Source organism: Pristis pectinata, chromosome 3, assembly GCF_009764475.1.
Source record: "Pristis pectinata isolate sPriPec2 chromosome 3, sPriPec2.1.pri, whole genome shotgun sequence".
Classification (NCBI taxonomy): Eukaryota; Metazoa; Chordata; class Chondrichthyes; order Rhinopristiformes; family Pristidae; genus Pristis; species Pristis pectinata.
In genome coordinates, this window is record NC_067407.1 from 15609355 (window position 1) to 15627326 (window position 17972).

The following is a 17972-nucleotide window of genomic DNA, read 5'->3' on the forward strand; positions in this document are numbered from 1 at the left end:
TCAGGACTGCCATTGTTCTTTGGAACCTTAAAAGCCTTTTCTATGTTACATCATCCTTAAACTTTAGTGAGCCTCAAATGGATTATTCCTTGAGTCGTTTCTGAATAGAATGCATGTTCTTGAAATTTGAGTTCTTTAACTGTTCTACTCTTTATCAAGTTTCAGCCAACTTGCCCCCATATCCACATTGACTGCAAGGCTCTAGTTTATGACAGAGTAGCACAAGAGCACAGCAGTTAGTGTAACGCTATTACAGCACCAGCAATTGGGGTTCAATTCCCGCTGCTATCTGTAAGGAGTTTGTACATTCTCCCCGTGTCTGCGTGGGTTTCCTCCAGGTGCTCCAGCTTCCTCCCACATTCCAAAGACATAGGGTTAGTAGGTTAATATGGGTGTAATTGGGCGGTGTGGGCTTGTTGGGCTGGAAGGGCCTGTTACAGTGCTGTATGAATTAAGTTTTAAAAGAGTTTAAAATTGTTACTTCCAAAATTAATGAAATACAATATTATGATCATTCTTCCCAAGATTTACCAGTTAATTCCATCATAATACAGTATGACTCACCAGCTCCTCTGTGTGAAGCTTTGAAGTGGAAGGATTTTATATAAAAGTTATTAGAACTTCAACTTGCCCTCATTACATGTTATCTCTCTACTTTGAAGAACTGCGCAAGGCAATTTTTTTTCCATATTCTCACATCGACTGAAGCCTTAGATCTGCAACTCAAAGTGATCTGATGATTGCTAAATTTGCATTACCATGCAATAGATTTTGATGAGTAATGCCCAGGAGACTCAAATACAGGCAGTCAAACGTTATGAGAAGCAGAAAGACAACATACAGAATAAAGAGGAAAATCAGTGAAGCATTTAGATCACACTTTTAATGTGCAAATCACTTAAAATGCATTACATGGCCAAGTAAACAAAATATAACATTTTCATAGATTTCACCATTTCCAAATATTTACTATTTCATTGGAACTATTGTACATTCAATCTTGTAATAGTACTTCAGCCTAAAATGTTAAGCACAAAATTGATTGCCTGTTTTAAAACTAGAAGTTATGGCCAAAGTGGCCCCAAGTTACAATTTCAATCAACTTTTAAGGATAATGCTGCAGTGTGCATCCCCATGATTTATGGTCAAAACTTTCAAGGGCAGAAAGTAGATGAATATGTAGGTTGAAGCCACTACTTGTGGTTAAATTATATTTGAACTTGGCCTTTACTCCAAAAGTCCTTGCCCACAAAAAAAAAGTGGCTAACATGATGCAATCATGCATGCAGAATGATGACAGCATTTTAAACTGTTACCTATTTCACCAATTATTGGTGGACAACACCACTGTATTTGACACAATGAAAAGAGCCCAGAGCAAATCCACTGCCACTTTACTCTGTCCCACTCAATATAACCTACATTATGACAACAAACTTGCCTCCAGTTCAGTGCATCACAGCCAAAATAGACATTGAACTTGCCAAAATGATAACATCAAGGACAGTAATGCTACATGCCAGGAAATACAATTTTGTGATGACCTTGTTTTTACACAAGAAAGAAATCTTAATTTTGAAGTTGAACAAAAAGTAATCAATATGGCATCACCAAGAGTCAGTGATTTGCAAAAAATTAACCACAGGTGAGTCTGGCCTGTTGTTGTTCTGCAAGCCTTTTCCAGGCAAGCACCAGAGTCCAGTTGTCTAATTTCTGCTTACCAATGAAATTCACACAATGAAACATCCTTTTGTTAGCAAATCTTAAGTTAGTGGAGAATGAGAGACAGGCATGTGGGAGAGAATTTAAAACATTTCACTCCATTACAAATAACTTCACGTCAAGGCTTTCTGGTTATAAGATAACAGTAAACCATCAAAACAAGATTTTCTGAAACATTACTGCCTTGTATGCCGTAACCCTAAACTTCATAGTATATTTAGTACAGTAGCACAGGTTCAGTTCTTGGAAAATTATATCAATAAAAACCACTTTGAAAATGTTTAATTGCATAAGTAGCAATAACTTAGCAATTTGCCAATTTATTTTGAACACAAAGGTTCAGACAGAGGCCAGTTCAGGTAGATTGTGTAAATAAATCTGCACCTACTTGAAGATTTTCTTGCATTGTATTAGTGTTTTTTTTAGAATGTACCCATGACTTGTTCCCAAAAAAATATGAACTACAAAAAATACATTCTTCACATATCTTTAAACCAGAAGTATTTTAAAAAGGAAAAAGTACTTAACAGAACAGTCAACTAAATCAACAGGTAAAAACCATATACAATATGCAAAACAATTTGGTTTTGCAATCTATTCTTTTCAGCTCATTTTTTTCATTTTTAAAATTTGTCTTGGACCCACTAATAGATCAAGAAAGATCAAAAGGCATTTGGTCAGTAGTGCAGCTTCCAGAAATTCCTCCTTTGCATATCATGCATAAAATGGTTCATAAAAGTGCTATTTCAACTAGCTGACTTGTCAAAGACGATGTTAATAATGAATTCTTTTAGCATATACAAAGTAGCCCTTTGATTTAATAATTCCTCTGCTTTTAACAATTACTGAATACCGTAGTACCCACTTAGTTATCCATTCATATGCCAGATTGTCTTGCATGCTGGCAATGACAGCCTCTTGAAAGCTTAACGTGGGTATCAATTCTTGAAAGAAAAAAAATAATCAGTGTAAAAATCATTTAAACTTCCAGCTTAGAAATTATGCTTTAGAGAATACATTGTTAAATAAAAATACTTAACATACAAGGACTTGATTCATCAAAAAAATCTAAACTGCTTCACTTGCAAATACTGCATTGTAGGAACATGTAATGATTACTGATTTATTACGATTACCCTTTGGATTGGAGTGTCATTATCAAGGCCTGGATTTATTACCCAATCCTTATTGCCCTTGAGATGTTGATGGTGAGCCTGCTATTTTTGTGCACAGTAAATGAGATACATTAATGGATCAAGTACTTCAGGATTATTTTTGGTGGTTTAGCTCAGGTTTCATTGTTGGCCGGATGTCCAACTGCTTGGTTCTGCATAGTGCCATTGGATTTTGAAGTCCACCCAAACTGCTATAACAAGCAGCTTATTACTGAACTTAAAACAAAACCCCTAAATTTAAATAATGTAAAGCTCCAATGACCAAAGAGAAATCTTGGACAGGATTTGCACATCACTGAGGGTCATTATGCTCCTGATTGTCAAATGGTATCTTGAGATTCACTTCCTCATCTCACACAATAATGATTTGGTTTGGCCAAATTCAAGGAAACCTACAGAAAAATATGTTTGCAGCATCAGGACAGGACAAAAGATGACAGTTGAGGTGGGAGGATGAAAGAAAGCAGAACCCCTGCTCACCTCCAAGAACAACCCACACACTGACTCCATCTCAAACACCAATCACACATTACAGAGAGTCTGCATTTCTGATATATAGACAATATACATGCAGTCTCACCTTTAGGGTCACTGTGAGTCAGTAACTGTATGTCATATTCTTTAGCAAAGGCAGTAAGCTCTGGTGGCATCACACAACAGGAAGCCAAATTTACCTGGTTGCTGCTAGGTTTCACCTAGGTCATGGGGGGGGTGGGTGGTGGTAGGGGGAAGAAAGTGATAGGTTACAGACAACACAAGGTAAAGATACACATGTATTTTGAAATTCTTGTGGAAGCTATTCTGAGTTCATGTATTTAAATGATTTTTTTTTCCCACCCACACGTCATGTATAATTTTTCTAATTAATCAAAATCACTGACAGAAATCCTCTTTTGAAAGAAGCATATCTGAATCATTTCTTGTTGGGAATGGCCACTATGTCTACCAAGACTCATGTTGAGCTTTTCCTCCTGCTGTGGAGCCCAGCAACAATGAGTTTAGTTGCAACTCATCCATCAGCCTTCCAGTTGAGATCAGACTGGGAATATTGAGGCAAGCCATTATTGCTCACTGATCACATACTTCAGGGATAGAGTCATATAGCACAGAAATAGGCCCTTCAGCTCTCCGAGTCTGTGCTGACCATCAAGTACCCACTTACACTAATCCTACAATAACCCCACTTTATATTCACTCCATCAACTCCCTCCCCCGATTCTCCTACTGAGGGGGAATTTAGAGCTGTCAATTAATTTACCAACTTGCACATCTTTGGGATGTGAGAGGAAACAAGCGGACCCAAAGGAAACCCGTGGTCATACACAGAATGTGCTAATTAAGTAGAAAACACTGGAGATCAGGATTGAACCTGGATCACTGGGGCTGAGGGAACAGCTCCATTAGCTCTGCCACTGTGCCTCTTAAGAATCAGGACTGGCATCTTAATCCACGGAATCTGGTGTACCATTTGGTTCATTTTAATTATTTTAATCAATTAATGCTGAATATTGAGTACAGAGTGCAGCTACTTCCAATAAGATTTCTCCTTTGAGATTTTTAAAATAAATCTAATCTAATAGTCTTCCTAAATCTACAAACAGAATTACATCTAAGAATTATTCAACCCAAAGTTACCTGAGCCCACTGATAAAGTTGCTCTAAAAGAGCTTTGTCCAAATCAGAGGTACCAATTGCTACAATGCTTTGACTTCGAACCAGAGTTTCCAGCTCTTCCCAATAAGGTTGCAGGTGTGCAAGAGAAAGACAGGCTCCATCTGCAAGTGGAGGGGGAGCAAGTATCACAGAGTCCAGCTGTGATACTGCAAGTGCCGAACAAGCTGCAATAAATACAAAATTCAGATTATTTCTTGGACAATAGCATTTTAAATCTCTAACAATCTTTTTTGTCTTATCAATGCAGCTAGGTAGTAAAAAAAAGAACTTCATTTGGATAAGGTGACAGCAAGAAACATTTTAGTGGAAAACTGCAGGCCATCAAGAGGAAGCTTACCATGCAAATAACTTTAGATGGCAGTAATCCCTGGGGGTGGGAGGAGACCTGGGGGAGGAGGAATGCCTCAAATGTTCCAGGCTTGACAATGTGGAGAAATGAATTTAGGTATTTAGCAAGCAGCTCAACAGATCACAGAAATACACAGGGCAGCACGGTAGCATAGTAGTTAGCGCAATGGTATTACAGTACCAGCGATCGGGGTTCGATTCCCGTCGCTGTCTGTAAGGAGTTTGTGCGTTCTCCTGTGTCTGCATGGGTTTCCTCCGGGTGCTCTGGTTTCCTCCCACATTCTAAAGACGTACGGATAGGTTAATTTGGGGGTTTAAAATGGACGGCGCGGACTCGTTGGGCCGGAAGGGCCTGTTACCATGCTGTAAATAAAAAAAAAATTTAAAAATTTAAAAAATATAGTAATGGCAGGCATCTTTTAACGAAGGGTGCATATTTACAAATGCCAAATCTGATCACATTTAAAATTCAGTGGATTTATATTTAACACATTAAAAACAATATTTTTCCAAATGCTACTGCATTAAATGGCTGATGAATTTGTCAGTGTGCAAAGACATCAGCCATTTAATGCGGTGGCATTAAATGCAAGCATGAGGTATAATAGTTTTCAATAAAAAAATTCATGGTTATTGATTAGCTTAACATTGCCATGAGTTCATACACATTTTCTATAATTGTGGTCATGTTAAACTATTGACATACATAACCAGGCATATAAAACACAAACGGAGCCATATAGTCCTGTACTCATATTTGGCTAAAATACCAACACATTTAATCCTGATCATCTTCAATGCCTATAGACATATCTTCTAGGGCAAAGCATTGCAAAATGATCAAGACCTTGGTTCCTTCAATTTAAACCTCCTGGATTAAAGTGAATATACCATTCAGGTAGTACATTGCAAAAAGATTCACACCATCCATTATAACCATAAATCCTCACTATTTCAAGGCAGTGGTGAAAGCTCAAGCTAGGAATTGTAAATAGAGTCATTAAACTCTTCTACTCAGAGTTTCTGATCTCAGCTATTCTGCGTTTTATGGATGTTCTCAAATTACATCAGCCTTGTTAATGTAGCAGAAACTACATCATTTGGCATCAAAATATTTAGGATTCAATTAGACCCAAGCTAGGTTCAGTGGCAGCTCCAACATACTGCAGTTTGCATTTGCAACAGATAGCAATACTGATTTGGCACAGGAATTGGGTTACAAACAAAATGGCAGAACCATGATTATTGAAAACCTACAGTTTCATGGCTCCTGTACATGTAGAAAGGGTGATGTCATGGTGGTAAAATTACTGGGCTAGAAACAGATCCAAGTTGAGGCCAGCATAGATCAGCCATAATCATATCAACAGTGGGGCAGGCTTCAGAGGCTGAAGTGGGCCTACTCCTGCTGCAATTTTCTTGTGAACCAGAAGGAAATGGCCCCAAGAACATCTCCATTCTCCTCAATAGCTGGGATCAGTAAGTAAGTGCCAAGAACAAAGATGGAGAATTCACAAACGTTCAGGTAGAATTGCTGAGTGAATGACCCATTTCAACTTTGTCCTGAGATCCCCACATCACAGAAGGCAGTTTTTAGCCCATTCAACCAAATCCAGCTATTTGTCAGGAAATGGCTGAAAGCACCAAATAAGCAAAGGATCTTGGTTCAGGCAACAACCCAGCTGTAGTAGTAAAGACCCGAACTTCCCCCTACTTAGGTAAATACAGTTCCAACAACATTCAAGCTTAACAGCATCCAGGTCAAAGTCTCTGTTTGATTGACACCTTATCCAACACCCTGAACATTCATTCTCTTCACAACCAATGTACTATTTTGCAGTGTATGCCATCTACAAAATGCAATGCAGTCACTTGCCTAGGCCACTCTTATAACACCTTTGAAACCATGACCCGTCACCAAGGCAGACAGACAGCAGGCACATCAGCAATGCAGGTTTCCCTCAGGTCAAATAACCCCTTAACTTCAAAATATATTGGAAAGCCATTTGCTGGATTGACTTTATAATTTATTCGTCAATCTATACTCTCTTCAATGTCATCCACCTGTATTTGACTTTGAAGGATTTATAAAGAGTAAATAAAGCAGAACTATTTCCTGCAGTTGAAAGTTCAGAGGCCACAGATTAAGGTGATGGGCCAAAGAGCCATGGGCAACAGATGCAAAAGTTGACAGTGAATGGCAAGAATTAAGAATATCATACCTGGTGGGACGGTTGGTTGTTTCAATATTGCCTTTCTAATGAAGACTGAATACATACTATACAGAGTGAAAGTGTTTGGGATTTGAGACCATGGCTAAGTATGACTAACTTGATTGTTTTCTATAAATACCAAAGCTGATTGATAGATCAAATTGGCTCCTTCTCCACTATACTATTCCGATTCTATGATATAGGCCTCTCATGTAACACCAAGCTCAAACAACAAGTGGACCTGGCTACAACACAAGTGAGGGAGGTTCCTCAAGTGTCACTCAAGTTGGATTTATTGGTTGCTTAAAAACAGCATCATGAAAAACCTGTGACGTTCCACTCGCTAGTCAACATTAGAAAACAAGGCTACTTAAACAAAAAAGGTCACTAACCTAGTTGAAACTTATCTACTGCTTAATAATTCATGATGATTTAATGCTACACTACCAGTTTAGGGTTAGATTGAAATGACACTCAAGATTGGATGTTTGTTATTTGTAAAGGGGGATCTATCTAATCTTTTCAATTAAAGAATTTTCGCTGTGTACCTTTGAGCCGTGAAAGATCTATTTTTCTGAAGATGGTTGTTTCCTTTGTCAATTTTCTTTTACGAGGGTAATTTAATCTTGAGGTCAGCAACAGTGCAATGAGAGCTTGGCATATCCATCAGCCCACAAGTGTCAAGAGCAGTCGTAACTACAAGTCCACAGCTATTGTATAAAAGCACATTAACCAGTAGCATCCAGCATGGATTATCCACATCACTGCATTCAGCGCTACTGAATATTGAATAAGTGCCAAGTGACCAGTGCTATAGTGGGCTTTATCATTTCTCATCTAAATGTGTGACTTTACATTAAAACAAAACATTCAAATATGCCAAAAAAGCACAGCAGAGCAGATAAAAATCCAACAGTAAATGCCTCATTTAGTGGCACATACCTTTTTCCACAGCGTCCTTAATGCCTGAGGAGTCGGGGTCATTGAGGAAAAGTTTGGCTGCATTAAAAAAAATAACTGATTGACTACAGAAACAATTAAGATTACTATAGAATAGATGTTTGTAGCTAACAAGTTATTTTGAAAATACAAATGCAAGAACAAAGCTGTAATGAATCCTGCCTCGAAATCATTTAACTCTGAAATATATTATTCACACGAAACAGCAGGTGCACCCGCAAGTCACAGCGCGTTATCAGTTACCTACTCAACATACTCCACAACACATTTAAGTTGCATCTTTGTAATTTGTGAGGCTGCCTGTGTTTGGTTCCATTTACTGACTAAGAGCAGCAATGGAACATTCCTACTTGGAAAATGCAGTTTAACAAATTGGTATGTTTTGGAGAAATCAGAAAAGGATGCAATCGTTCCCCTGAAGTAAATAGTGTGGAAAATGTAGACTGAACATTGAAGTACACAATAAAAAGGGAAAATGAATTTTATGGCATTGAAAATAGCAATGAGATGATAATGAACTTGAACAATGCATTTGTTAGGCCTTTGTTATACCACTGGGAGCAATGGACATGGAAAAGGGCAAAATAAATTCACCTGACAAGCAGTATCATAATGGGATTTGGAAAAAACTAGAACTACATTAACAAGGACAAGGAAGATGAAATGCTGCATTAAAGGTTATAAATCAGGCTCAAGGGTAAATACTGCAAGGTTTTCAGCAGTCAGTGAATTGGTAACAAGCAGCATAAATTTATTATCATTTCTGCAAGAATGAGAGAGGTATGTATTTTTCACAGAAATGAGAATTTATAGCAAACAGACTTTTTGAACTAAAAAGGATGTTAATGTTTATGCTCCACCTTCTTGCCCTATTCTTTCTAACTTATCTAGCTTCTTCGTGAAGGCAAAGTTATTGGAGTCATCAGAACCGCAACAAAAATGGAAAGTGAGCAGACTAGTTCCTTCCTCCATGATTTCCTGAATGTTTACAATTTAAGTTTAACAGAATGCCCATCCTGCTCTTTTAACTGAACCTGATGCTATTCATGTGCATTCTTTTTGCGTTGGAGAGGTGGAACGGTGATATTAATGTCAAAGGGGCTGGTTTCCTCAGATTTTGGTAGCTACTGAAATTTAATAGAGATATTGTACTGTACAGAAACAGGCTCTTCAGCCCACCACATGTGTGCCGATAATTAGTGGCCCAGATTTCCCAGGACTGATAAACCTGGCAGCTAAGATCTAGCTCCAAGCCTTTCCCAGCAGGTGGATCTGGAGGGCAGCTCAACCTAGGCCATAAGCAAAACTACCAATTCCCAGTCCCTATCCTACCCCATCACTGCTTCCTTGTTCTGAGCCATTGCCTTCCCATTGTTCAGTTAATAGGAGCAATTGCTTCCTATAGCCAGCTTTACTGTAGGAAATGCAGTGAAGAACATTCTGATATTCCTGCATTAAATTCAACAGGACACTGGCAAGCAACGCAAGTCTTTTATATTCCTATATTACCTGACACTTTCACTTCCTCCCTCTCCTCAGGGCTTATTGAGTCTACATCCTGAGAAATGGTACATTCCAATGTAGCAGGTGGATCCTGCAACAAATCAAAGGGAGACATTCAATTTGGGAGATTAGAAACACCCAGGAAACAACTAGAGATAAAGCAATCTGGCATTTGTTCAAATAAGCAAGGGTTTCAACTGGTATATTAGTAAAACCCTCATGATCTTTTCTGACTGGAATGGGTGAAGACAGTATATTAGAACATTGAATAGTACAGCACAGGAACAGGTCCTTTGGCCCACGATGTTTGTGCCGAGAATGATGCCAGATTAAACTAATCCCTTCTGCCTGTACATAGTCCATAACCCTCCATTCCCTGCATATTCATGTGCTATCTAGAAGCTTCTTGAACACCACTATCATATCTGCTTCTACTACCACCCCTGGCAGCACAATCCAGGAATTTAGCACTTGCCCTGCACATCCCGTTTTGACTTTCCTCCTACCTTAAACTATGCCCTCCAGTATTTGACTTTTCTACCCTAGGAAAAAGACTATCTACCGTATCTATGACTCTCAATTTCATAAACTTCCCTCAGCCCTCAGGTCTCCCCTCAGCCTCCAACGCTCCAGAGAAAACAATCCAAGTTTGTCCAACTTCTTGCATCTAATATGCTCTAATCCAGGCAGCAGCCTGGTGAACCTCTTTTGCACCCTGTCCAAAGCCTCCACATCTTTCTTGTAATGGGATGACCAGAACTACACGTCATATTCCAAGTGCTGCCTACCTAAAATTTTATACAACTGCAACATGACTTCCTGATTCTTATACTCTACGTCCCTAGTGATGAAAGCAAGCATGCCATAGGCCTTCCTCAACACCCTAATTGTGTGGCCACTTTCAGGCAGCTATGGATTTGCACCCAAGATCCTTCTGTACATCAATGCTGTTAAGGGTCCTGCCATTAGCTGTATACTTCCCCCCCCTCACATTTGACTTCCCAAAGTGCAACACCTCACACTTGCCTGGATGAAACCCCATCTGCCAATTCTCTGTCCATAACTGTAACTGATCTATATCCTGCTATATCCCTTGATGACTACCTTCTTCACTGCCTACAACTCCACCAATTTTTGTGTCATCTGCAAACTTACTAAACCACCCATCTACATTTCAAATAATTTATATACATCACAAACAGAGGTCCCAGCACTGATCTCAGCAGAACACTACTGGTCACAGACCTCCAGCCAGAATAACATCCTTCTACCACTATCCTGTCTTCAAGCTAATTCTGAATCTAATCTACCAATTCACTGTTAAGATCACTACCAATTACAGCTGCCTACACTGGAACATGCACCTTTATTCTGTGATATGGTCTCACATTTCCTCATTTGGCTCATACAATAGGACGACAAAGGTGATGTAACAATAATACTCCCTTGAGATATGACCCAGATTTGGTGGTGTACTTCAGTCCCTATGAAGCAAGACTGAGCCAAGATAGTGAAGCTCAGCACAAACCCTATTTCACACTGAATTAACTTTCTTATTTATACTCCACCCTAGTGCTTGAAACATACAGTAGGATGGAGTATAGGATGAATAAATAATGGGAGTTTGTTAAAAGGTACAGTGTTAATTATGGGAGATTTTAATCTATATATAGACTGGAAAAATCAGATGGGCAAAGATAATCAAAATGAGTTCACATTATTTTCAGGCTAGTATTTCTGAAATTAAACAGAGAGCAAGCTATTCAAGACCTGGTATGAAACAGAAAGTGCTGGAAAGATTCAGCAGGTAGGCAGCATCTGTGCAGAGAGAAACACAGTTAACATTCCAGGTCAATATGTGGAAAATTGAGAAAAGCAACATATTTTATGTTTTAAGTTGCGGAGAGGAGGGAATGTCTGTAATATGGTGGAGACCAAGAATGTTCAAGTGAAAAATACTTTTAGAGCCACCGATATAATAGAAGAATGATGATAGTTAGAGAGAAGAAAAACATGAGAATACTGCAGTTACTGAAAATCTGAAACAAAAGTGTTGAAATTACCAAGCAGATGAGACATGTGGAGAGAGAAAGACTGAGTTAATATTACTGGCTTTGTATCAGAACTAGCTATTTCTGACAAAAGGAAAAAGTGGTTTTCTCAAACTGTTGAATTCAATATTGAGCTATGAGGGCTTCAGTGTGCAAAGACTGCTTAAAAGGTGACCAAGGGATGAAAAATTAAGAGCTTGAAATGACAAGGAATGTGGAAGCAGATAGTAAAGGTTTTCCATGGGCATTAAAAAATGAAAAGACAATGAGCAAATGAGCTTAGGGAATTAATGGAAAATAAAGGCAGATGATTTAAACATATCTGCACCAATCTTCACTACAGAGGGTCCAAGAAATAGCTCTGAATTGGGAGTTGGGAGGGAGGCGCTCAGGAAAATTATCAGGAAAGTGTACCAAGCAAACAGTTGGGAGTTACAGGCCAACAAGTTCAAGATCTGATGGACTTTATTCTAGAATCCTGAAAAAGTAGCCAGCAAGATAGTCGATCCATTGGATTTAAATTTTCCAAAGTTTCCTGGATTCACGAAAAGAGGGAAATAGAAAACAGGAAACTGCAGACCAGTCAGCTTAACATCAATCATTGGGAAAATGGTACAAGCTATTATAAAAAATGTTTCTTTGCAGGGCACTTTAAAGTAATCAGGCAAAGTCAGCATGGTTTTGTGAAAGGGTAATTTATTAGAGTTCTCTGGAGATGTTATATGGGTTGTAGTCTAAGAGGAACCAGTGATGTACTTTTACCTAGATTTTCAGAAAACATTTGATAAGATGTTACATCAAAGGTTTTTCTGAAAAATAAAATCTCATGGTGTAGAAGACAAAATATTGGCTGGCTAACAGTAAGCAGAGTACAGAAGTAAATGTTCTTTTTCTGGTCAGTATGAGTGGTGTGCCTCTGATCAATGCCAGAGCCTCAACTTCTACAATTTAAGTAAGTAACTTGGACAAAGGCACCAAAGATATGGCGGCTAAATTTCCTGAAGACACAAAGATAGTTACCAAAATAAGTTGTTAAGGTGACATAAGCCTATAAAGGAATGTAGATATGTTAAATGAGTGGGCAAATGGAAGATAGTGTGGGAAAATGTAAAATTGTGTGTCTTGGTAAGAAAAATAAACAAAGCATACTATTTAGTGAGAGAATGCGGTGCTGAGATACAGAGAGATCCAAGTATCCGAGTGCATGATTTGCAAAAGGCTAGTTTGCAAGTACAACATGCAATTAGGAAAGCTAACAGAACGTTAATATTTATTGCAAGGATAATTGAATGGAAAATTGTGGTGGTTATGCTTTGGTTATATAGACCATTGACGAGATCACATCTGAAGTATTGCTCTCCTTACTTGACAGACTGATACTTTTGAAGCAGTTTGGGGAGGCTTTACCAGACTGATATCTGGAAAGGGTGGGTTGTCTGAGTTAGGGTTGTATCTACTGAAATTTCAAAGACAGGGAACTTGATTAAAACATACAAGGCCCTAAGGCATCTTGACATGGTAAATGTGGAGAGGATGTTGCTTCTTGTGGGAGAATCTAGAACTAGGGTTCATTATTTTAAGATAAGGGATCACTCATTTAAGAGCAGATTAGGCAAAATGTTTTCTTTTGGGAGATCTTCAATTTTGGAATTCTCCTCAGAGGGCATGGAAGCATAGTCTTTGAATATTTAAGGCAGAAGTAGATAGAACTTTAATAAACAAATATGACGAAAAGGTAACAGGGGCTAAGCAGGAATGCAGAGTTGATGTTACAATCAGATCAACCACAATCATGTTAAATGGGCATCTCATCCTAATTTGTATGCTCCAGGCTATAATGCAGCTGACAAAAGAGGGAAGAGATATGGGTAGAAAACAGTAAAAAGTGTTGCAGTATTTACAAACTTAAATCAGCACAGGAACCATCCACCAGACTGATCTGCAGTTATGGCAGAATCAAGTAATGAATTTTGATCTGTGTTGGATTGGTGACTTCTGGCAGTTCGATACCAGAGCACTATAGTTGGCTTTTTTCTGTTTGTTGAGATTTGGATATCACTGGCAAGGCCACAGATTATTACCTACCAGGCAGTGGTGGTGAGCCACTTCCTTCAGCTGCTGGGGTCCTTCTGGTAAAGGTACTCCCACAATGTTGTTGGGAAGGAAGTTCCAGGATGTAGGCCCAGCAGTGAAGGAGTGGCAATATAATTTCAAAGTCAAGATAGTGTACAATTTGTAGGGGATCATGCAGGTGAATGGTGATCCTGTGCTCTGGTTCTCTCTGTTGGAAGATGTAGCAAATTTGGAAAGTACTGTTAGAATAGCCTTGGCAATACATTTCTCAGATATAACACTGCAGCTACAATGCACTGATGGTGGAGGAAATGAGTGTTTGGGGTAAAGGTAGGCTACAAGTTGGAGCTGCACTCATTCAGGCAGCGGAGTGTTTTTCATTATACTCTTGACTTGTGCCTTTGCTGATGGTGGAAATGTTTTGGAGGTGTTAGGAAATAACCAGTGGATACTCAGCCTCTGATCTATGACTGTAGCCACAATATTTTATCTAACTAGTCCGTTGAGTTTTGTTCAATTATGAACCACCCCACCCTTCCCCTAAGGCAGCTCTTCATTAGGTAATTTAGTTCTAAATTAGAACACTAATAACTCTTTCAGCAAACCGGTGTGCTTGAGTAGCAGAAGCAAAGAGTTTGGTCACTCCTGCTCTAACTCACAATGGGTGATCATTTAGGCAAAGTACAGGAGAATTATTAGTCAGTAAGGATAAAGAGGGGCATTTTACTCTGTGCACATCACATCTCCTCAAAATCTGCCAAGTTTGTCATGTCATTATATTTAGAGTTAACCAGGAAAGTTAATATAATACAATTCGTTACTTCATTGACAGCCAGGAGAAGAAGAAAAAAGAAACTTCCATTTACATTGCTTCAAATCTCAGGACATGAAAAAGCAATCAATATCCAATGAATTGTTTCAAAACTTGAGTCAAGGTCCCAAATACAGCCAAAATAAACTGACCATCTGTTTTTAAAGGTGTTAAGATAATAAGATATCTTAGCCAGGATTACTCAGAGAATAGCACATTATGATCTTTATATTTTGTTTCTTTAGAATGTCCAAGTGACCAAATAAAACCAGTAGACACCATCTCCAACAACACAGAATTCTTTTAGTGCCAAGCTGGAATGTCAGCTCTCAGGAATGTTGAACCGCTGGTAAGGATCTTTGAGTCCTCGTTGTCCACGGGGATGGTGCCGGAGGATTGGAGGGTGGCGAATGTTGTCCCCTTGTTCAAAAAAGGTAGTAGGGATAGTCCAGGGAATTACAGACCGGTGAGTCTCATGTCTGTGGTGGGTAAGCTGTTAGAAAGGATTCTAAGGGACAGGATCTATGAACACCTAGAGAATCATGGACTGATTAGGGACAGCCAGCATGGCTTTGTGAAGGGAAGATCTTGCCTCACAAGCCTAATAGAGTTCTTTGAGGAGGTGATGAGGAAGATTGATGAGGGTAGTGCAGTGGATGTGGTCTATATCGATTTTAGTAAGGTGTTTGATAAGGTTCCTCATGGTAGGCTTCTTCAGAAGGTCAGAGGCCAAGGGATCCAGGGAAGCTTGGCTGTGTGGATTAGGAATTGGCTTGCCTGTAGAAAGCAGAGGGTTGTGGTGGAGGGAGTGCCCTCGGATTGGAGGGCAGTGACTAGTGGTGTCCCGCAGGGATCGGTTCTGGGACCTCTACTTTTTGTGATATTTATAGATGACTTAGATGAGGGGGTGGAAGGCTGGGTTAGTAAGTTTGCGGACAACACTAAGATCGGCGGTGTTGTGGATAGTGTGGAGGGCTGTCGGAGCTTACAGAGGGATATTGATAGGATGCAGAGCTGGGCTGACAAATGGCAGATGGAGTTCAATCCGGAGAAGTGTGAGGTGGTACACTTTGGAAGGACAAACTCCAGAGCAGAGTACAAGGTAAATGGCAAGGTACTTGGCAGTGTAGAGGAGCAGAGGGATCTGGGGGTTCATATTCACAGTTCACTGAAAGTTGCCTCACAGGTGGATAGAGCAGTTAAGAAGGCCTATGGGATGATGGCTTTCATAAATCGCGGGATTGAGTTTAAGAGCCGTGAAGTGATGATGCAGCTTTACAAAACTCTGGTTAGGCCACACTTGGAGTACTGTGTCCAGTTCTGGTCGCCGCATTATAGGAAGGATGTGGAGGCGTTGGGGAGGGTGCAGAGGAGATTTACCAGGATGCTGCCTGGATTAGAGCGTATGGAATATGAGGAGAGGCTTAAGGTGCTAGGGCTTTATTCACTGGAAAGGAGAAGGATGAGAGGAGACATGATAGAGGTATATAAAATATTGAGAGGAATAGATAGAGTAGACAGTCAGCACCTCCTTCCCAGGGCACCAATGCTCAAGACAAGAGGGCATGGCTTTAAGGTTATGGGTCGGAGGTTCAGGGGAGATGTCAGGGGGAGGTTTTTCACCCAGAGAGTGGTTGGTGCATGGAATACACTGCCTGGGGTGGTGGTGGAGGCAGATACATTGAACAGGTTCAAGAGTTTGTTGGATAAGCATATGGAGGAATGTGGGATAGGGGGATATGTGGGAGGAAAGGGTTAGATAGTGTGAGGGTGGTTTGATGGATGGCACAACATGGTGGGCCGAAGGGCCTGTTTTGTGCTGTATGTTTCTATGGTTCAGTCTAGATTATATAAAAATATGGAGCAAGACTTGAATTTATAACCATCCAACTATAAATAAAAAACATCAAAGTGAAAACAAAAACTTATAAGCCATAAAAGTGTACAAAAAAAAACCACTGAAAAGCATGACTGGTTTATGGTTAATGTCCTGTAAACCACATTGGTCAAACTATTACCAGGTTTGGAAAGGACAAAATGTTATGGACAGTTAATCCTGAAAATGCCTTCCAGGAAAGCAAAAGAAAAGTGGAAATTAAAGTATCACATGAAAAGGCAACTCCCTACAAGATTTGTTTAGTGTGGAAAGGAAAACATTTTATTTCAGATGAGCAGAAGGCAGGGAGGTCAATGTAGCAAAAGAAGAACAAAATGCATTTATATGGTACCTTTCATGGTCTGATTGCACCATAGCCTTTTATAGCTAATGGAATACTTTCAAAGTGTACTGGTGTAATGTAGGAAGCACCACAGCAACTTCCCACAAATAGAAACATCACCAGATCATAATAATTTTTTGAAGTTAAAACATAAGTATTGGCCAGGACACCAGCAAAATTCCCTTCTTTGAAACAGTTCCACCAAATCTTTCACATTTACCCAAAAGGACAAAATGTACTCCCTCAAGTGAAATAGTGCCAGCCTAGATTTGTGTAACTCAGCTCTCTAGAGGCAAGTGTGTCAACTGTGGAAACAAAAGGGAGTGGAGGATTTTGAGCAGAAGTAAACTCCTACTGCTACAAATGGAGAGATACGCAGCCCCAAATATCAGCAAAGGGACTCAAAAAGGGTATAAAAGATGCACAAAAAAAATCAGATAACATTGACTTTAAGTACAATTAACAAAAATGCGTGCAACAGTGACCAGATCTTCCACTGGTTACAGTGAGCATGAAAATCCTAGAGAAAAACGGGACCCATGTTTGTGTTAACCCGGTTACATAGAAAGCACCTTCAGAGCCTAAGTGTCATGGCATGTCTCACCCTCTGAAAGGACTGTTTACCTCCCAGCACTGAACACAGCATCGCTTGAAAGCAGGTGGGTGTCGTCGCAAGCAAGCACTGGGGAATGTCAATGAAGAGACGCTCACCTTCAGCAGCTCTGGGTTGACCTGGGTGCACCACTTCTCCAGAGTCTCACGGATACAGTCCTGCAACTGCACGGAAGGAGGGAGAGAGTGAGTGAGTGCGTGCGGGGCTGGAGCAGACAGGCCCGGCACCAGGACACCGACACCACCACCTCCGCCCGCCAGCTTACGGCCTGAGCGGCGGCGAGGCCTGGACTGGGCTTCCCGCTCGGCAGTCACCCCCCCCCCCCCGGCTCACCTCCTCGCTCGGCGAGGTCGGGCACTTCTTCTTCAGCCGGCTCCAGTTGACGATGTTGCCGGTGTGAATAGAGACGGCGGACGCCTGAGCGAAGAGCTGCTTGCCGCCCTCCATCTGCACGCCGCGGGCCGACATCGCACCGCTCGCCGCCTCGCCGAGCCTTTCCCCCCCCCCCCCGTCACAAACTGCGCAGCCGCCGAGCTGGCCCCGCCCACCCCCGGCGCCAGCTGACAGCCGCCACTCTGTGACATGGCCACGCCCCTTCTGCCTGCAACAA

General features: G+C 40.4%; 1 protein-coding gene across 1 annotated transcript; it reads right to left on the reverse strand.

Moving 5' to 3' along the window:
- Positions 1 to 868: 868 nt before the first annotated feature.
- On the reverse strand, positions 869 to 17972 carry gclm (glutamate-cysteine ligase, modifier subunit). Its single transcript, XM_052011634.1, has 7 exons — positions 17696 to 17972; positions 17461 to 17526; positions 9602 to 9686; positions 8075 to 8131; positions 4533 to 4735; positions 3478 to 3592; positions 869 to 2666 (listed from the first exon to the last, which is right to left on the reverse strand). The coding sequence occupies exons 1-7, from the start codon at positions 17828 to 17830 to the stop codon at positions 2497 to 2499; spliced, it is 831 nt and encodes a 276-aa protein (XP_051867594.1). The 5' UTR covers positions 17831 to 17972; the 3' UTR covers positions 869 to 2496.